We start from the raw sequence: 22,682 nt of genomic DNA, 5'->3' as shown, positions 1-22,682 counted from the left end.
ATGTTTTAATGAATGGAATTAAAAATGTACCCAGCATATTGAAGCATTGTTTTAAATTGTGAAAAAAAAAATCACTACTGAAATAATCAGAGTCCCAGCTTTCATTACCTGTATTCCTACTCTGTAAGGTGATTCTCATTCAGTTCAGTCTCTTAGTGTGATACAAAGTCAGATTTCAGTTGTTAGATGATGAGTCAAAAAATAGAACAATTGCATTTTCTCAGAGCCTTACACTTCCTTTCAGGCATAGCTTAGGAAGAAGTGGGGATAGTCCCACTACTGATGTGAACATGCAATTTGTAGATGAGACAGCCAATAATGCAGTTTGGGAGAGGGGTAAACAAGAGATTGACAACAGAAGAATAATACTTAGGTTGATATGTATTTATCTACTAATTTTTTTTATTAAGTAGGATTTGTATGTTCACAAAATGAGATTTCATCAGAAGCTGCTGTTCAGATCCCACAGACTTGCTATTTAAGGATGTATCTTTCATAACAGTGCCCGCATTTGTGACAGACACCTAGGCAGCCCTTTAATGGTCACAGTATCTTTGCAGAGGATAAGATTCCAGAAAACCAAAGAGTCACAGAAGGCCAGACAGCTGTGGAAGAGTACAAATAGCTCTAATCTGAAATGCATGATTTATCAAATGGGAGCATGATTGCTAGCAATCTTACTTTTTTGGGTGATTACAAAGTTGAGCGTAGTAGTGCATGTGACTCTGTGTGAGGACTTATAAAAGAGCTTTTAGAAACAATTATGCATGAGTCTTGGAGAGTTTAATTTAAGCTCAAGGCCCCTGTGAAGGTAAATGAAGAGGACAAAATGGCAAAAAAGAAAAAAAAAATGGTGAGGGAGACCTTCAATCGGGAGAATATTAAATAGAACTCCTTGGGGAGGCCTGTATTTTTGCTCAGCTGGGGTGGGCTAATCTACATAATTGACTAAAACAGAATGAACAGCTGTGAAATCCTGCATTTGGATGTGTGGGTAAAACAAAATTACAAAATATACAAGGTCACAGAACATGATGTGTTTTCATAGGACTATAGAATTTCTAAGCTTGTTTGGGCTATAAGAAATTGACCAATCTTCCAGAGAGGCTGAATTACTTTATCAAGGTCATCTAGCTAGTTAGTTAAAGCATACTATTAAATACGTGGACTCTGCAAAGCTTCCTAGATTCACATCCTGGCTCTCCCACTCACCATGGGATTCTTGGGGGAAAACCACTTTCTGTTGTCTCAATTTTCTCATCTATAAAATGAGAATAGCAATCGGACTTAATTGAGGAAATACATTTCGGTGACACAGAATGGTGTTTTGAACTTATTAATGAGTCATCAATTAATATTAGATATGTTTGTCACAAGTGAGAGAGCCAAAGCCGAAGTCACCTACCTCCCATATTTGATCCATAAAAAAAAAACCTCCCATATTTGCCCATAAAAAAAAACAACAGTAATGAGAGTTATAGGGGAGAGATTAGTTTCCCAACCCAAGTGGTTGCAAGACACAGCATAATGTCTTCTTTTAGAATAGGACAACAGAAGTGTTTAAAGGACCTTTGAGGGAAGAGGCTCAGATGAGAACTTTTCAAAATTTGGGTTCATACACTAATGTTTAAATTCAGTATTTGGACCTTTTATTTGCCGATCTGAAATTCTGAACTTAGATTTTTTTTTTTTTGCTTTAAAGCTTGCAAAAATACATATTGATACCTTTTTGATAACTGAACTTTTAACATGTTGATTTTTCTGTGATAATGATGCATCCCAGTGCCAGACGATCCTTTTATTCTTCATAATTAAAATATGTTGTGCTTTTAAGTAATTCTGTATTTTAGCAAAGTAAAATTATGCTGTGTATCAGAACAGTATGTTTCAAATAAAGTTGTGAATAAGTCATGTGATTTTCTTTTAACATGAAAATGTTCAATAAATTCTTATGGAATTGGATTGTCACCTGTATAAAAGAATCAACCAAAGCATAAGTACAAAGTCACTTTATTTACTCCTTATAACCTCTCGTTGAAATTCTAACCAGGTTTTCACATGCTCAGATATTTGTGTGACTCTGAATCCTAAAGAGTCTGCAGAAAGGCCTAAGTGATGTTACACTAATTATAATTCTATGGCTTTTCATATTGGCTGAGTGACAAAACCATCAGTTATTACTTAACAGTTGCCTTTGGTCTTATCCAAACTTGAATTCACAATATCATATCCCACTTGGAATGATATGGTAGCATTGTTAATTCTCTGGTCATAACACTATAAAATTTCTGTTATGGCTTTGCTAAAAAATGCTGGCTGAGCTATTGTATTTCTTGGTTTTATACATGCCTTTAGTGACTCCTTGGGCTATGTGGTGTACTTAGTTTACTTGCTGTACATTAGTATTTTATGACAAAACTCATTTTGGGGTGACAGCAGCCAATAGCTAAGTAGTAAAAAGTTTATCCAAAGACCTCTTTGCCCAAGCAGAATATTGACAGTTTCCAGGCACAGCTTTTATCATGTGGTATAGTTCATCCCCACAGAAGACATTTCCAGCTTTGACTATAGATGGTTTTCCAGAGGTAAACAAGGCACATTCCAGAGCATAGTTTACTGTGTCCTTTGCTTGAAGGCAGAGCTATCTCCGTATCTCCGTGTGTGTGTGTGTGTGTGTGTGTGTGTGTGTATATATATATATATATATATATATATATATATATATATATATTCTTAAAACCTAATTAGGATACCTGCATAAAAGTCTTCTAGCCTCATTTCATAGTCTCCTGCTAGTGTAGGGGCGTTGAGATATTTAAGGCCATTATTGAAGTTTATCAGGATCCACAGAGGCATATTCACGAAAACCCCATTAACTGTGTTTATTGCATTGACTTATTCCTGTAGAGTCTCTGTCCTGTTTTAAATCCAAAAGTCCCAAAGAACAGATTCAGATGCTCATTGCTAGGCTTTTCTGAATAAGATTCCTTCCATGATAACTTCTTCAGTAACAATGACTTGACTCTCAAATTTACTTGAGAACTTTTACATAAATTAGGCACTTAAGGAGAATTGCCCAGAAATTCTTAGTTTGAGAATACTTAAAATCATAGATTTTTTTCTTTTAAATTTATTATTATTGGTATTATAATCATCATCATCATCATCATCTTAAATTGGTGACCTGTACCAGGAACATGTACTTAAAATGCAAACATGACAAAACTGTTTGTGGTTCCTGATCTCAGAAAACACTTAAAAAAGATGCAGGTTTGTTATGCATCTATATAGTCTGTCTGACAGAGTTCCATATACATACATGTTAAGTAATTATTTATTTTGCATGTTTATGTTCTGGGAAGTTATTTACATCCATATATATGTACATATATATATATGGTTTATTTATAAGTTTTTATATTCTACATTTCTTTGTTTACATAAACTTGTGCCTAGAAAAATAAATTGTGGTAAAATATCTTATGGTATCTACTCATTAGCAGGTAGTAATAACTACAGCAGAAGGTGCAGAACATTATATGAGTTACAAATCTCTTCCTACTTTTGCCATCCTACAACAAATTAGGATGGCAGGTTTTTATTTGCAAAACAGGGCAACCAAGTGTCAGCAATTACAGATCAAGATTCCAAATGGTTGATTTTGGCTCTAAATTTCCTACTTTTGTCCAATAGGAGACACTTACCAATGCTTTGTGAAGAGTTAATAGAAAATATTTTAATGTCTGTTAGCTGTATAATGTATTCTGCAATTAAAAAAATAGTAAAGCAGACATAAGTATGAATGATGTGAGAAAAACACTTTCTTCTACTTATTTTTAATATATGAAGAGGACTTGCTCCTGTGATAGCCTTAGCTATTTATTTTCCTGGTGTCCATGGCATTGGTTCAGAGATGGCAATTGCCATGAATGTGCATTATCACCACCACCTATAGCAACACTGCGATTTCACCTCACTTGCAGTTTGTCCTTCTGTAACTGTCGCCTTCTTGATTATGTGTATGCCTTTCTACCGTTCTTGTCTTCTGGATTCATTTTATTCAATGAATTTAATTTTCTCCATTTCTGCAGGTAGGAATTAATTCTGCTATTTTACAAGGGTAATACTGGTGTTTGGTATGCCTATCATGTATCTAATCTCTTTTCCCTTGAAACCTTCCATTCCGCATATTCATGTCTCTTTTAGCAGCAATTCAGATTGTATCTTCATCTAAAAACACAAATGAACAAAACAATCAGTGAGAAATTTATATAAGTATCACTTAGTTAAAATGAATTGTAATGTTTCAACCTTGATAAAAGAGTGAGATGCAAATGTTAGTTTTAATATGATTTATGGCATATAGAAATCTGGTAAATCTCAATGAAAGCAAAAGTAATCAAACTGACAATCAGATAAACTCTAGTATTATTTATGTAGGGTTGCTTAAATCGGTTAAGTTATATCTATTGTTGAAAATATAAAAAGAACCTTTATAATCTAAGACACATTATGAATTTAAAAAAGAATATAAATTATGCCATAAAATAATCCTTCAAATACAAAGATTTACAGTGAACAAAACCAACTGCTTATGTCATTAAAAATCCATATGTTTATTTATTCAACAGATGTATATTGAGTGCCTTGCCACAAATAGAGTGGAATGTGCCCTTACACATCGTAAACTTTATTGGAAGAAATAGTTCAAAGAAAAATGAATAATCGAGATAATTTCAGATTGTGGTAATTGCTTAAAGGAAATGAGTAGAAACCTGAAGTGGACCATTAGTCATGGCAGCCACTTTGGTGGCCTGCTGGGGAGGGGCTTCTTGGGGGAGGTGATTCTGAGCTGAATGATCAGAAGAGAGGCTCTGTGTAGGCCTTGAAGATTCTTGTTCTAGGCAGAAAGAACAGGTGTCATGGCTGAAGGACACTGATCAAGGACACAGTGTGTTAGGTGATCAGGAAGAAGGACATGGACAGAGATTCCAAAACATAATGGGCCACAGCCAGGACTTGGGATTTTCTTGAAAGAATCACTGAAAAATTTAAGCTGAGGAGTATAAAATCTAATTTATACTCCTGTGTGGAGGTGAGGCAGGGGGACACCTACTCAGGGGCAGGTAGTAGAAAAGGTAAGGGATTAAAGCAGAGTAGCCAACAGGGCCTGCTGAAGAAAAGGAAGGAATCAGAGTGATCTTCAGACATATAAAAAAGGAAAACAAAAATTAACAAAATATATACCTCTGTAGAAAAGTTTATCAACCTAAGGAGGCAATGATTCTTTATACTAAGTGAATCGAATATTTTTAATCTCTAGTTGACAATCCTATGCTGTTCTAAGGAATTCCATACACTCCTTCTACTTGGATTACAGGTTTAAACTGTACTCAAGGTTCTTTTAATTAAAAAAATCTAACTATACACTATTTTTTTCCAAGCCAGAACTACATCTTTTTCCCCTCATCCCAGCACAGAGCATCGTGCTCCTCACAATAAGCATAAGTTGGTCAAATTCAACATTAGTTTGTTCTCTTAGTTTTCTTCAGGAGATGTAAAGTTTAAAAGTTTTAAAGCACTTGCACACTAGTCTACTATAGAAAGAAAGGTGAAAAATGGTAGATTGAAGGTAAGGTTGTTGAAAAATGCGATTTTAGGGTCTTGAGAAAGGAAGGAGGAAACCTGAGAGGAAGAGGAATATTGCTTGTCTCTCATTTACCTGTGTGGTTGATAGAACAGTCGGGGGACTGCACCCAGACATGGGAACTGCCTGCCTCACAAACACAGTCGGTGATTTTTGCATGAGTAGTTAATGGTCCACTCTTAGGAAAATACTGATTTAGTCCAGTCTCTACTTTGTAATCATCATGAGCCTCATAAAGGAAAGTGTTTTATCAAAAGTTGGATCACTTCTTTTCTTTAGAGTTTAGGCTAAATCACAGTCACCCAGAGAGTCCAGATTTATCTGAGACACCTGGGTTTAACTTTCCAGCTCAGGTCATGGCCCTGCTAATGATGCATATTGTTCTTTCTCTTCTAGAATCACAACCACGGCTGCCTGCATGATGGACCTGCGGCGGTACCCACTGGATGAACAAAACTGCACCTTGGAAATTGAAAGCTGTAAGTGTCTCTGAGAATCCAGCTAGAGGGAACTCTGCTGTAAGCTTCTCTGGGGGCAGGGGCCCCTCCACTGGTGGCTGTGCAGACCAAAGTCCTGCAGAAGTTCTGCTAAGCACAAAAAATTTAGTGGAAGGAGGTGGTGACAAACAACATCTCCCCTCCATTATGCTGCCAATCCTTTTATTCCCGTCTCTATTTCCTTAAATGAGATGTTTAATGGAAGAAATAATCTGGGAATAAAAGGAAGTTGATAGAATCCTGGAAGGAGACCGACCGAAGGCTATTCCAGACATTTAAAGTATGGAATTGGAGCAAACGGTTGCACCGAGTAGTTGAGAAAATAGGTGTAGGTTGCGCTGTGTCATAAAATTGGTGCAAATGGTTGCACCAAGTAGTTGCTTTGGCACGAGTAGTTAATGGGAAATACTGGTTTAGTCCAGTTTCTACTTGGTAATCATCGTGAGCCTCATAAAGGAAAGTGTTTTATCAAAAGTTGCATCACTTCTTTTCTTTAGAAAAAATAGATGCAGGTGGTGCTGTGTCATAAAATCTCCCAATGGTCTGTCTGCCTCTCTGTGTCTCTTTGTAATTGTTAAGTGATGTGGCCTTCCAGATTAGTTAAGGCGTCCTTAGATTATGGATTAATGGAATGTTTTGTTCTAGTTTTAAAACTGTTTTTGGTGTCCAACGTTTATATTCTTGCTGAAGTCTGTGTGTGTGTGTGTATATGTGTGTGTGTGTGTGTGTGTGTATTCATTGTATTTACTGTTTTGAAGCATGGTGGCTTTTGTAGGCTGTGGTTTTAGCTCCATGTTGATTCAGTCACCTGCCCAGTTGGTTGGGCTAAAATGTTGATTGGTAACATGTGTTCATATCAAAAATCACACAGGAAGTTATCTGAAGTGGAAGAACATTCTGAATCTCTTTTTCTTTGTCAATTCTTTGGAATGCTTGCATTCCTTCTCCTGCTAAATAGTTGGGAGCTGACAATTTTACATCCAGTTTTCTAGGTACTCAGTAGCTTGACTGCTGGGAAGACATTCTTATCCTTAGGGAGGAATTTTATCTGTGGCAGACCATGGGACTCCAGATCACTGCTCTGAGCAGAAATGCAGTATTTATGACACATTGTGGGTATTTTTTTTTTATTGGTCGTTCATAACTATTGTGGGTATTTTTAAAGAATTCAAAAACTAGGTTCTGAGGATAATTAAATTTACATGCATTTTGTAAAAGGTGATTGCTTACAAACATTCCAAATAATCATTATTTTCCAGTTAGATCTTTGCCATACAAAACTATTTTAAGAAATTGGTCTATAGGATTTCAGAGATTTATTGTATGTAAATATCAGTGGGACAGCATCATTACTGCATGTTGCTTTTTCTTAACTTGTGGTTCAATTTATGGTACAATATTTCTAAGAATTCAAACTCTGACAATTTCACATTGTGGATGTAAGGTTATTTCTTTAAAAGGTAAGTTGCTGTCCACCACTCATGAATTGTTTGTGATAAGAGCACGTTTTGAGGTCGAATTACACTGAGATTTTAAATAATCACACCCCTCCATGGAGGAAGCATTTTTATTGCTCTTATTTAAATAGTCTTCCATATTCCTCCCAGATAAGTAAATGAGGCCTTTTGAGTTTTTAAATAATTGTTACTGGTAGATTATAATTATACGGATATATCATGCTATATTTATATATACACATAATCTAATTTGATCAATCTCATTCCCCAACACCTTGGCCTTTCGGTTTCAAAGAACTGATGCCTAAGGACCCCAAATTTTGTGATGTTATTAATTTTTACAGAGATACTTAAAAATTGCCATGATAATTCATTAAGCCTTATATATTTCACTTAAGATTAGTTATTCTGAGAAATGTAATAAATATCAATATTTCTGTCTTTATAACTAGGGTAACAGACTCAAAAAGTTAAAGTTATTTGTCCAAGATCACTCAGCTCCTTAATGGCAGAGTAGATCAGTGCTGTTGCTGTTAATACCTGGTTTACCTTAGTAAAGACACTGATTTTGAGGGACCCGATTAAAAGACCTCCACTCTTAGCCCTCTTATTCTTATTCTGAAAATCAGGAAATTTTCCCAAAGGGAAATAGGGACTTAACAATGTATAGGCAGATAACAGATCATTTCTATAGAGAATGAAATATCATATTGCTTTAACAACATACAGATACCCAGACTTTGTTATTATAAATAGTTTCCTAGCTGAACAGAGTGAAGCTTACCTTTCTATCCCTTAGACAAGTAGCTTCTGATTGATGATTGGCATTCCACCTTATAAATATCAATAAATAAATCCACTTATTTATCCTGTATCTCTCTTTTTTGTTCCCCCTCATCTTTCTTCTTCCACTTCCTTTCTTATTTTCTCTCATTCTTTTCTTTCCTTCCTCCCTTTCTCAAATGAAATCACCTTAATAGTAGCATTGCTAAATCATTAACACGTTGTCAACATTCAAAGTGGGTTTATTGGTTCAGTTCTTCTCTGAAGAAGATCACATAATTCCTGATTCCTGCTGGCTTGCAGTAGGGGAACCCTAGGAATGAGTTCCTTGCTCATTTGTTCATTCATTAATTTATTTAGGAATTTACTTATTTATTATTTAATGAGCACTAATTATTTATCAGGAATTCTACTAAGCTTTAGCATAATGGAAAGAACAATAGATACTCTCTGCCCTCTATGATGAGGAAGATGGATATAATTTAAATAAACACATACACAAATATAAAATTGCATTAGTCAAAAGTGCTATCTGGGTATTTAGTTTTATAAGGTCTTAAAGAAAGAGAATTTATAGAAGTCTGGAAGTAAAGTGCTGGGGATTCTAGGTGGTCCGAATGGACTATGTTTGCTTCATTACTGTTCTTAAATTTAAAATGACAGAGACGTCCTATAGGATCAATGGGATCTGCAGAATTAAATGGGCCCTGATACTATTTATCACTACAGAGGCATGAACCAAACTGCCAAAATAGGAGAATTCATTAAAAGGTGCTTCCATTTATTTCTCTCTCTTAAAGCTGTCTTTCATCTACTTGTTCCTATCATCTCTATGATCAGAGGCTACTCATCATTTTTGTCTTTGTAGCATGGGCATTTACACATTCATGGACATATCTTGCCTAGATTTGTCTCTGAACCTGTCAGGACAGGTTGGGAGAGGGACACTGCAATATTTTCCTATTTTTTCTAGGGTGTTACTCTAAAAGTACCAGATAACACTTTGCCTATGTAAATATGTTCTTGCTAGTAATAAATTCCAGTACAGAAATAATGAATGGTCTGAAGGTTGCTGATGCTGTTAGTATAAGCCAAAGATCTCTTCTAAGGGACAGAGCAGGTCAGGTTGAGGCCAGGTAGCTGATATTGGTATAAGAAAGCTGAGCTGTTGCAGATTTAACAGAGCCAGCCCTCTAACTATTCCAATTTTGAGGAGTCTGACTATATCCCATTTCACAATTTCTCGTTTTTTAATGGAACATACTAAGGAAATTCACAGTATAAAATGTTTTGCTGACCTTATGACAGTGTGACTAGAACTTTATATTGTTTTAAAAAGAGAGAAATCTTTGACTCATATTAACAGTCTGAAATCATATTTGGCAGCAATGGATTTCCAAAGCATTGGTAAACTTGAGACCATTTATTATTTCTGTATTGGAATTTATTACCAAGTAGCAAGAACATTCAAAAGAACTGTATTTCTTTAGTATGTTTCATCCGTAAATTTTAAAAAAAAATGTAAAAAATGAGAGTGGGAGGAAAAAACATATCCTCAAAATGGGAAGAGTCAGGGGTGGCTCTATTAATTCTATACCAGCTCAGCTTTCTAATACCAATATCAGCTATCTGGCCTCATCATGACCTGCTCAGTCTCTCGGAAGAGCAAGGAAGCCTCATTCTGTCTCCAACACCAGTTTCAGGTTCTTCACTGGGGACATGTGAACTCCTTGTTTGGAAAGGAATATGGAATTCTCCCATCTGGATGCTTTGATAACTAGTTCAAGTAATTAAAAATGCAAAGTGTTCTTTTTTCCCCCTCTTCTTTTGGTGTGCATTTATCTCATCCCATCTCAGGCCAAGTAGAAAATGTAGACATAATGTCTTAGAGGATGAGTTTAATGCTGTTTCAACTCTGTTGGTTTTCCAGTCAGTCTCAACCTTTGTGGGATCCACAGTGAATCATAAGGTGCAGAACTCTGCTCTTCATTAGGCAGTTTCACAGGATTTACCAAGTGTGGGCTGAGATGGATAACCAGATATCATCTTTTAAGATCTTACAAAAACTATCTTACCCACTGACCTTTTTGACAGTATCAGATATTAGTTATTTCTGGCCTCTAAAGTCACTGATTATCTGAGTGATATTGGAGAAGTCACCCTACCTAACCAGACCTTAATTTTCTCATGGATAAAATGGGGACAATTATATCTACCACATGAGGTTTTATGAAAATAAATGTAATACTAGAGATGAAGAATCTTGCACATTGGATGTGGTAAATAGTAACTTCAGCCACCTCATAAATAGTAACTTCAGCCATTAATAATAATCACCATAATAATAGAAGTTTTCATTATATTTTTAAAGGGTCCCATTATAGTCAGTCATAGTGACACATACCTATAATGTCAGATTCCTGAGTCTGAGGCAGGAGGATCAGAAGTTCACGGCCAGCCTCAGCAACTTGGTGAGGTCCTAAGCAACTTAGGGAAACCCTGTCTCAAAATGAAACGTTTTTTTTTTGAAAAGTGGGGGCAGAGGGTGTAGCTCAGTGGTTAAGTGCCCCTGGGTTCAATTCCTGGTACCAAAAATAAAATAATTTTCAGAACTCATAAATCCAGCTAAAGATGGATACTTAGCACAGCTTTGCCTTTCTTGACTTTTATGGAGTTTATTCTAGTCCTTGTAGTGACATTCCAGGTTTATTTCATCTGTGATGCTATTTACCTTCTCTTAGAATGATTCACCCACCTGCGTCTACAGTATAAAATGCAAATTAACATCTTTTGCTTTGGCCTGAGGAAATAGAAATAATAACTAGCTTTAACATCCAAAGACGTATATTTAAAACTGCTGTGACATCGGTACTTGGATGTCAGTCCATTTGTAAATATTATCCATTCGTGGTTTTATTAATATTTCAACTGGCCAAAGAAGGCCACCACCTGCTCATCAGGTAAAGCTTCTATGACTGTTGAAGAAGGGGTCCCTGTGAGTAACAATAAACAGGCACCAACCCCTCATCCTAAGAGAGACTCACCATGCTGTAGGAAAGCAGAGGGTAGGAATATGCCTGCTGCTGCCTTACAGAATCTCAGTTTGGATATCTTAAAACAACTTGTTGATAGGTTATTGATGGAATGAAGGCTGTATTTTCTTTATCTAACAATTTCATTTTAAATCACCCTTTTGAAGAGATCAATATAGATGTGTACATTTAAGCACTAGAGGTATTCATTGCAAATATACTTATAGCAAAGGCTTAACATTAAATCTTGAAGCCAGATATACTATATACTCTATTAGCTAATACTTAGTAAGTATAACTATAATATACTGGAAAATGTAGAAGCAAGAAAAGTGCCATAGATAGATAGATGATAGATAGATAGATAGATGGCAGTGGGGGTGACCTTGTTAGTGTGGCTTCCTCAACTTAACTAAATAGGTAACTTAGCTTCTTCAAGCTCAGTTTTATTATCTTTTACAAAATTGTGATCCTTATAAATAATGAGATAAACAAGACACAGATTTTATGATCTTTATAAATAATGAGACAAACAAGATGTAGGCTTTTGTGCAATGCTTGACACTGATGTTTTTATATGTAGTGGCTCTTATCATTATAAACATCATCATCATCGTTATCAAATTGCACTTGGAATATTGTACTCAGAGTCACAACACTTTAAAAATATTTAGCAATCTGAACAACCAAAATGTAAATGGAACATAAACCAGGGCATTTGAAGGACCCAGTAGAAGAAACTGGAATTGGGGGCAGGAAGGCACATTTACCCCAAGGAAGGGAAATTTAGGCTACTGGCGGGGGTGCTGTGTTTGAATAGGATGTCTGTTTTCAAATAAGCACAGAATTTCCTCCCAAGAGAACACACTATATCTAACCTAAGGGCAAAATTCGACCAACCCTGAAAAATGCCAAAAGACAATTTGGGGTTGAAGAGTAAAAAACAGAAAATTTCATAGCAATTGTAACTGGCAAGAAAATCAGATAGGTTTCAGTATTCTTTAAGACCATTTCCTGGGGATGAAGGACTTCTGTCATTGGACCAGTGATGAGGGTGGGATAATTTCCAAGTGGCTTTACATTGAAGGTTGCTTGGCATCAGCAGAAATCAAAGGATTTTAATTAGAGGACAATCAGGCAAGCAATGGTTTATGTGAGGTTGTAAATCCCATATACATATACCTCTGGGAGCACGCTGCTCCAGAACAGATGAAAATCACCTCCCTGCTAAGATTTCAAGTAGGAAGGTGCCTGTGGCTGATGGTCTATTGTTATTCAGCCCATAATCTTTCTTTTCTCAGATTTTCCTCATAGGATTACGTTTTACAGTTACGTCTATGTAGAATAAGGTTAAGGCCCTCATATTTTTTTCTGCCTTTCTAAATAATCTAATCCCCCTTGAGGCTTCTGATCTACTTAAGGCTCAACAGAAGATAAGGTGTGTGTACATGTGTCAGTGCACATACACGTGTGGAGTGGGAGAGATCAAGTGGAGCGTGTTAAATAATGAAGCTCCCAAGCATTTTAGCTGACCTTGGAATTATTTTGAATTAGAAAAATATTTCTGTGACATTCCAGCAAGGCTTCGTCATAATTATTTATCAAGGAAATAGCAAAGAACATTGCAAATGCTCCACAGAGTCACTGCGTACAAATTTCATTTGCAACGCTGTTGTTCTGAGAGTTTCTGGAATTGAAACTAGTATTGTGGAACTGAGGGGTTTATCTTCCTGGCAATCCTGTGGAGACATTTTGCTGGAATGTGCTCTTGGTTTAACAGTTATCAGTCCCTGAAGATCACGGATGAGTACCTGGATGTGTACTTAGTTTCAGTACCTCGTCAGTTGTCATTCTGACCTCAGTGTTCATCTAGACTTCAAGATTTCTGTCCCTTCAGGACTTCTATTATTTGAAAGTATGGACTCAGATATAAAGGGTCTATCTTGATATTGAGTTCAAACCCTTTAAAGTGTGTGTTTTTCCCCCTGGTACAAAGAAATTTTTTTTTTTTTCAAATTATTCATTTCTTCTTTTTATAGTCTCCATTTTCTCTTTCTGAGATTCCTACTAGATAGGTCTTGGGTCTCCTATCTTGGTCTCCAATGGATCTGAACTAAAACGCATAGGCTTTTTTTGTCTTTCAGATTGCTAATATTTATTTTTATTTTTTTAAAATTTCATAGAGAGAAGGTAAATATTTTGTTTGGCAACCGTGTTTTCCATTTCTAAAAACTCTTATTTATTTTTGAATGCCTGTTTTCCACAGTCCCTTGTCCTTCTATGGAATGGCATTTTTAAGGATTCCTGTCTATTTTCTTTTTTTTTTTTTTAAGAGAGAGTGAGAGAGGGGAGAGAGAGAGAGAGAGAGAGAGAGAGAGAGAGTTTTTAATATTTATTCATTTTTTTTTTACTTCTCGGCGGACACAACATCTTTGTTGGTATGTGGTGCTGAGGATCGAACCCGGGCCGCACGCATGCCAGGCGAGCATGCTACCGCCTGAGCCACATTCCCAGCCCTCCTGTCTATTTTCAACTTCTCTTCTGCCCCCTTCCCTTTCTGTTCCCTTCCATGATGGTGTATGTTTGTTACCTTGTTTCTTATTTCTCCTGCTGTTGATTTTTCTTACATGTCTTCTGAGCTTGGTACTCAATTCATGCTTGTAATAAAGTCCTAGTTTGATCAGAACAAGTAGCTGATATGGGTTTTCTGAAACAACCTGGGTTTCCTGGGCACTTGTGTGTTGTGGTTTCCACAACCGGCCTCCAGGAAGGGGACTGGGCACTCTTACTGGGTTCCCTATTCAGGAGAGTGCGCCTCTCACACTTCACTGACACTTTGATCTGGGGCTTGGACACTATAGATTATTTCTTCCTTTCACGACTAGGAGGAACTGATGTAACTGAAATTTGTTTTTCCCCATTTATAGAGGTGCCCAAGGCTCTCGGAGGCCCCATTTTCTGTCTCTCTTCAATACAATACCTACAGGAGGTCTCTACACAGCTTGGCTTTGTGAAAGTCCTTTCTTAGCATCATCCAGTGCGTGGTCACCACAGCTGCTGACATGACAGGGAGATGGTTCCACACACAAGCTCAAGGTCTGTGTTTGTCAGTTCTCTAGGACACAGGTTCTCAGCCCTTCTGCAATACAGTTAGATTACTGGTGATGTTGTGAAATTCCAAATGATGGAGCCCCACCACAGACCCATTGAATCAGTAAATTAGAAGCTCTGTAGGTGATGATGGTGAGTGGTCAAGGAACGGTACTTGTTATACTGTATAGACCTGTAACCATGTTTTCATCCTCTCAGAAGACTCTTGAATAACACTAATGAGTAAGGTCACAGTAGTGAATTGCCACATCATAGAAAGTATAAAATTAACAATTCCAGATATAAATTTGGGTAATATTTTACTAAGGAAAGTGCCTACTTCAACTTCTAGGATGAAGATTTTATGGTATTACTTCTTCACACTTAGTTTACATTCATAATGATGTTTGATGAGACTTCTAGGTTATGTGGACATTTTTCTAATACAAAACGAATGAGTATAAGGAGGAATAATTTAATCCTTCAGGAACATTAGAATTATTTTATGCATTGAAAGAAATGAAGAGAAGTATTTTGGAATATCAGAAATCATTGATATTATGGAAAAACTAACTAAAACAGTCCATTTGGAAGCAAATAAGCCCAGAGTTCAGGGAAACTTAGGCCTTTGACCACGTGGTGACCACAGCTGTGAAGCTTAGGAATGTGTTGGCAAGGAGTTCAGCTTCTAGCCTACAGTACAGCATGGAGCAATTACAAGATACAGATTCCCATCCTGAGTTCTTGAAACTGAAGCATTTTCTTAACAGCTAAGTGAATTCCTAAACCTTTCCTGACACCGTGTGTTTGATGAGGCTGTGCTGAGAAACTGAGAAAGATACTTACCTTTCTGAAGGTGACAACCACCTTCTTTTAAGTTCCCACTGTCAATATTTGTCTTGCTTTGAAATCACCCATTCGATCAAGGATATATAGTTCCTTGCCTGCATATTACCAATTTCTCTGTGGCAAATTTCATAGAGAGAAGGTGTGGAGGCACAAACTTGTTTATTTAGTTATCTTTTAGGCTCAGGAAAGAGGCCAACAATGCCATCATCCTCCAACCTGTCTCTTCCTGGCTGGGCTTCATTTTGTACATGATTCTAATTAGGTGAAAATGTCACATTTGTGGATTCCTTAGCATTTTGAGTAAAGGCTGGAAAGCATTCTGTAAAGCCTGATGTGAATGTTATAAGCCAGAGGCATAAATACACCTGCAGACCCAGAGCTCCTCCAGAGGACTCCTGTTGTTCTCCTTAGAGAGTTGCAGCCCGTTGAACTCGGTCTTTTCTCGAATTCTGATCTTGGTTCCCTGTATCACCGTTTGAAGATACCTACCTTACCAAGGGCTGTCAGTAATGCTGGTTCATGTTTGCCAGTCATTTACCACTTTCTCTAATGAAGCCCCCAGAGTCTAGTCTTGACCCCTTCCCGACCTCCATCAACAGCCAGCCCCGTGATTATTACATTACTAGCATGATCACCATCCTCACCGTTATCAGTAGGAACTACCATTTATCACATGTTTCTGCCTGGCTTTGTGCTGTCTGTATACATATACTTCATCTCATCTTGTGCTCTCATATGCTAGCGATTGATATCATTTCCTCTTCAAAGATGAGGACGTGGATCTTAAGAGAATCGTAACTTCTGTCATGCTGTTCAGGCCAGCAGGTATGTGTATTGATTAAGGGTTAATGGAAGAGAATAGAACCTGATGTAGCTGATTAAAGCATAAGAGGTTTATTTGGCTTACCGAATTCTTGGAAGGACTAACAAACAAGACTATTGGCTGAGCTTTTGGCTGTGACTCCCAGGACCACAGCCCAGCCTTCTCTTGCCAAGGCAGATTCTGATTCTTCTGGGATACTGTGACCACATACTGAATGCAGTGCCTCTGCTCTGGCTTCTGGAAACAAACTGTACTGCTTCTTAGGTAGGATACACTATAGATGTGTTGTGTGCACAAAGAGATTAAGTACAGGTCACTGCCTTCCCACTCAGTCCAGTCCTGATTGATGGACTGCATCTGATGGGCAGATCCTGGATCACATTTATAACTGTAGATAAAGTCAAAGCTGGGAAACATAGTTTTTAGTGAGATAATATCTTCTTTCAAATAATTTCTAAGCTGGGATTTGAATACAGGTTGGTCTGGTTTTAGAGCCTCTGTCTTTGTTGTATTTATTGCTTCCCTGTTTTTAGTGTAACATCAGATTAACTAACACATTTCTTTTGGATTATAACTAATTTATACCTAATAATTCTATTACCTAATTAAATCCTACCTAATAAGTTGTATGTTTTTAAAAGATATTTGTTATTTTCTTCTCCCACCCTATGTTGGAACACTGTATTTAAAGAAACCTCTACTCTACCTCTCTCTGAAACCTCTTCCCATAATGGAAGCCTAAAGAACCAGACACTCGCTTTCAGCTTCTCTGGGGTGCCAAGACCAACACGTCACCCATCATATGACTTTGAATAGGAAATCTGGGGCACAAAAACTGGTAACGTGAGAAAAGTCCAGCTTAAGAAGGGACTCAGTCATAGCAGTGGGTGGGTGGCAGTGCTCAGTGGCACATGTCAGTGGCATCTGCAAAGAACTACAATATCTTAACCCTGTGGAGCTGGCCCTGATGAATTTACCAGACCAAATATTCACTGAAATTTGGAAATTTTTCCTCAAAGGATAGCATCCACCACGGGCCCCTTGCCTTCTATAAGCTGTTCTTCATCTGTTTAATAAATACCTTTTCTATTTGATTTAGCCCAAGCCACTTTCTATTGTTTGCAGCTAAGAACCTTGATGGCTTGTGTTTATACTGGAAGGGTAAGGTCCTAAGTTATCTTTTATGTCCTTTGGTGTTTTGTGCATGACAGGCCTTCATTACATTCATCAGTTCACTGTATTTGTTTCATTAAGGTTCACTCTAGACCCACGTCCTTTAACAAATGAACACTAATGGCATTAAGAATCCCCTAATGTCTATGCACCTCTATTGGGATTTATCAACCTTCTTCCTCACAATCTCTTTGGCAAGTGACTCCAGGCTATTTAAATGAGAATATTAGATACTTTGTGTGAACTGTCCCACGGTCATCTTCATGTGTCTGTATCTACCTATCTATTGATGAGTTGCTGGATTCTATTGGGTACTAAGTGCATGACATTCACTGTCTCATTTAATATATCAGCCTGATGAGATATTAAAAGGCACAAAAAGATTAAGTAAAGGTCACACAGCTAATGAAGTGTGGAGTCGGGATTCAGTCTCAGATGGTCTCTCCCCATGGATCACGCTCTGGCTCAGCTCTCCACTGAACTGTGTCTGCATTAAAAGCATCCCAGGAAAGACGACACTTAAGTCCTGTCGCACAGGACTTAAGTCTAACCAGGCACTGGCTTAAACCATTTTAAGATGGGAAGTGACTCTGGACACTTTTGTCCCTGGTTTTAAGGAAAGTACTTAACACTTTGTCGATATGGGTATCTTGGGATCCTGGAGTCCATAATGGGCCAAGAATCTCTTAAATCTTTGCTAATCCCATTGTTTCTCTAAACTTTTTTTCCCCCAATAAACAGGATATTTTACAGGATCTATTTCTCACCAAAATAAAGCTATTCTCAGTTTAATTAATTGCAAATGCTCCTTTCTACCACCTGTAGAGATAAAAGAAAAATGTATTCTGGTTATAAATTCTGAGACATTTTGTTTATAATTAAAATTCTGACATAAAGTACAACTTGAGTGTACATTTCATCATATTCACTGCCAAATGGTAAAGGTTGATGGACAGAAACAGGAAAATTGCATTAAGAATGAACTGGCCTTGAGTTCAGTCATGGTGGCTGCTTTGAATTATAATTGTATTGGAATCACTTAATATGTAAACAAAAGACAGTGTATTATAAATTGCTTGTATATGCAGCAAAGCTGTTATTTGACTATATCTTTCCAATTTCTCTCTTCTCTTTTTCGTTCTTTTAGGCCATTCTAGCTGGATACAGTTTTTGGTTGTGAAGATACATTACAGAACATTCTTCAAAGATTTGTTTTTGTTTTTGTTTTTTGTACCAGGAATTGAACCCAGTGGTGCTTAACAACCAAGTAACATACCCCTTTTATTTACATTTCATTTAGAGGCAAGGTCTGGGTAAGTTGCTAGGGCCTCAGTAAATTGCTGAGCCTGGCTTTGAACTCATGTTCTTCCTGTCTCAGCCTCTTGAGCTGCTGGGAGTATAGGCATGTGCCATCCCACTCTCTTCAAAATTTCCCATTAAAACAAAACAAAACTCCCAATAACTACCACTTAAAATGCCATTTTGAGTTATACATTTTGACTAATCTCTTTCCATTGACCAATTCATTTAATCCACACAATAGCCACTTGGATAGGTATAAAGTCATCCCTACTTTATAGGTGGGGAAAGAAGGGGGGCGGTTAAGAATTTAAAACACAACACTATGCACTGAGATTGAAATTAAGTTAATACTGATTTAGCCTTTTGTTTTGTTTTGTTTTTTGGTGCTAGGGATTGAACCCAAGGCCTTGTGCATCTAAGGCAAGCACTCTACCAACTGAGCTATATCCCCAGCCCTTCAATTAACTTAGTACTGAAAGTCTAGTCATTTTAAAACTTTCCCCCAGCTTTATTCAGGTTTAAGTGGCAAAAAAATGGAATATCTGCATTGTGTATGATCAGCTACTTGATATATGTGTTGTGAAATTACTACCACAAACTAAGAAGGTAGTAATTTAACCATGTTATGATACTCATTCACTAACTTGGGAGAAACAAGATAGGCTTAAAATTAAAGCTGATTATTCAGTTTAGCACATACCTATTGATACCTTACCAGTATTGGGAAATCATAGGAAGAATTGGGAGAAAATGTTAAAAAATATCAGGAGCCTAGGAAGGTATTTATTACAAACAAACAAACAAACAAAAATAACTGGTGAGGTGAGTTTGCAATGGTTATTTTAACCACCTCTCTCAATTCAAGACAATGAGAATATTGTTGGTTTTTTTTTTCCAGAAAAAATTTCTCAACTCTCCATTGCCAAGTAAGAGATAGTGACAGTCCTGAAGCAATAAGAAATCATATTTCCTCTGATCCCTCTGTCTTCACAGTTTGAAGCTGCAGTGATCTCTGATCCAACTCCTACCCAGGAGGAAAGTTTGAAATGCATTTGGATTAGGATATTTTTCAGTTTCCTTATGGGGCTCATTTAAATTGTTACTTTTCTAGGTCCAATTTCTGATATTTTGAGCTTGTTGGTTAACTATTATGTGCGTCTATAACTCAACAATAGAACCCAAAAATATCTGAGGACAAATTTCTGAATCACAGTATGCAACATAGAAAATGATGCTCTAAAATTCCCACCTAAAGTAAGTTTCTTGCTTTGGCTATGGAACACAGAAAGATGATCAAAAAAAAAAGAAAGAAAGAAACTTCTCTTTGATACATTTTCCTGGACCTTCCACTTACATTCTTAATCACAAATACCCAGAAGAGGATGTACTAACAATTAATTACATCTTGCAACTTACATGAGGTTGTATAGAATTAGCTCTTGATGACTGAAAGGAGAGGAGGCTGGTAGCATGGGCAGTCTTGGCTCATCAACTGTTTTTAGTTAAGATCCAGAGAGGGATCATTGTATTGGGGAAATATGTTTCTTGAAGAGTCTTGGGGATATTTTACTTTGCTGCTCTTTTTGCCTACAATATTCTTTCTTTCTTTCTTTCTTTTGTTGTTGTTTGTTTTTTTCTTTTTTGATTAGCTAGCTCTTATTCACCTTCAAATCTAAAACCAAATTTATTTTTTAGCAAAAGCCTTCCTTAATTTCTCTCTCAAAAAACTTCTTCAAATAATTTTTTTCACAATTGCAATATTTATTTGTTCTGTTTTATAATCAAGGCCTTCCTTTCTTTTTTGGAATATAAGTACCCTAAGGTGGGCACATTCTCATGTTTTTTAATTGTTGCATTATAATTATACAAAGTAGTATGATTTATTGTGATATTTGTATATGCACATGTTGTAATGTGTCAATGCCTAGTTCCTCCTCTTTACTTTCCTCCCCCATTTTCCCCCAGTGCATGCCCTCCACTGGTGTCCCATTTGTTTTCATGAGATTGTTTTATTTACTGTTTTACTCTCTAGCTTCCACATATGAGAGAAAACATACAATCTTTGGCTTCATGAGCCTGTCTTATTTCACTTAACATTATGTTCTCCATTTCCATCTATCTTCCCGAAAATGAAGAATTTTGTTTTTCTTTATGACTAAGTAAAGCCCCAGTGTGTATATATCACATTTTCTTTCTGTATTCATGTATCTATAGATTTTCTTTCTCATTATGTTCAAAGAATTGAATACAAAGCACTGTGACAATTTAGAAATGTATTGAATAATGCATGATGTATAGATGGATGGATGGTTGGATGCATAAGAAAAAGCCAGTTCCAAACCACATTTCATTATTATTTGCTTCACTGAAGGGGCTCTGTTCTGCTTTGACCTCAAACTTGAACCATCACCACTTGCTGAAAAACAAATAAGATGCTAAGGTTGTGGCTCAGTGGTAGAACGATTACCTAGCATGTGTGAGACACTAGGTTTGATTCTCAGCATCACATATAAATAAGTGAATAAAATAAGCTCCATCAACATATAAAAACATTTAAAAAAACAAATAAGAGCAAGGAAAAATGTTTTTCCTGGAAACTCTTCATAAATCGATTTCTATGCATGTATGAGTTTGTTAGGATGAACCCAACTATGATATATAACCATTAAGCCCTTAAAAACAAACAAAGGACAACAACAAAAAAACCTTGGGAACCAACTATTACCTGCCTTCCCTTCCTTCTAATTTGTCACCAAAGGTGGAGAGTAAATAACCCCTGCAGTGAATGATCCTGTGCCTTTTCTTCTTCATTGTGTGGAGAGTTACTTAATTGAAATTTGAAGGACAAACCACTCATGGAATCCTCTTAGTTGCTCATGATTTATTGCCATTTTTGCACATTGGTGGATGTGATATACTAACTTTGTTAAAGATCTTTGCATCATAAGGGGGATTGGATTATGATATTTTCCTTTTGGATAATATGTTCCTAAGGAATTGGTCTTAGAGTTATGCTGGCCTCAAAAAGCAATTGAAGGCATTGTCTTCCCTCTGTTTTCCGAAAGTTTCTGCTTGTGCTGATGCTTCTTTTTCTTTCTTGAATGTGTGATAAAATTCATAAATAAAATCATCTGGAGCTTTTTTGAGGAAGTTTTGGATAAATTTAGACTTATTAGATAAGGTGCTTTTAGAGATAGGATTTTCTATTTCTTCTTGTGTCATCCATGGTAAGTTGTGTTGCTCAAGATATTTTTTTTTCTTCTAAGATGTAGAAATTTTCATGAAGTTGTTCATAGTACTCTTTTATTATCCTTTTCCTGCCCAACTATCTGTAGTGATAGCCCCTTTTCTTTCTTGATGTTAGAGATTTTCTCTCTCTCTCTCTCTCTCTCTCTCTCTCTCTCTCTCTCTCTTTTTATAAGTTTTGCTACACATGTATCAATTTTGTTAGTATTTTCCAAGAAGCATCTTCTGGCTCTGGTCGTTTTCTCTGTCTATCTTCAAAGTTTTCATTATTTTTTTTTTCATGTTCTATCCAATTTTATAAAAGACGGTTAAAACATTCCAACTAACTCTGTGTAATTATTTTTTAATTCTGTAAATGTTTGCTTCATGTCACTTTAGGCATTATTTGTGACATACACATTGACTATCTTTAGGACTTGCTGATGAATTTTCCCTTTTATCATTATGAAATTTCTCTTTTTTGTCTCTGGTAATATTGGTTTTGTCTCAAAATATGTTTTAGTTAATGTTAAAAGCACCATTCTGTCATCTTTATCATGGTCACTTTTAACACAATCAGTCTTTTTCTACCAATTTATTTTCAGTGGATATGCATCTTTATATTTAAAGTGGTTTCTTACAGGCTTCACGTTAGGGTCTTACTTTTCATGAACTTTGACATCTCTGCTTTGAAGTTAGACCAGATGTGGGCAAACTGTGACCCATGGGCCAAATCCAGCCTTGTCTTTTTTGTACAACCCACATGTTAAAAATAATATTTACAACTTTAAAGAGTTGCAAAAA

At 36.6% G+C, this 22,682-nt stretch overlaps 1 protein-coding gene across 1 annotated transcript in view; it reads left to right on the top strand.

Moving 5' to 3' along the window:
• The window catches only part of Gabrb2 (gamma-aminobutyric acid type A receptor subunit beta2), a 228,056-nt gene that overhangs the window by 113,526 nt on the left and 91,848 nt on the right, over positions 1 to 22,682 (top strand). Inside the window, exon 6 of the mRNA XM_077797704.1 lies at positions 6,044 to 6,126. Within this exon, the coding sequence (XP_077653830.1) occupies positions 6,044 to 6,126 (83 nt within the window). The remainder of the gene's footprint in view (positions 1 to 6,043; positions 6,127 to 22,682) is intronic.

The sequence above is a fragment of the Urocitellus parryii genome, chromosome 1, assembly GCF_045843805.1.
Source record: "Urocitellus parryii isolate mUroPar1 chromosome 1, mUroPar1.hap1, whole genome shotgun sequence".
Taxonomy (NCBI): domain Eukaryota; kingdom Metazoa; phylum Chordata; class Mammalia; order Rodentia; family Sciuridae; genus Urocitellus; species Urocitellus parryii.
This window is presented reverse-complemented; position numbering and strand designations above follow the sequence as displayed.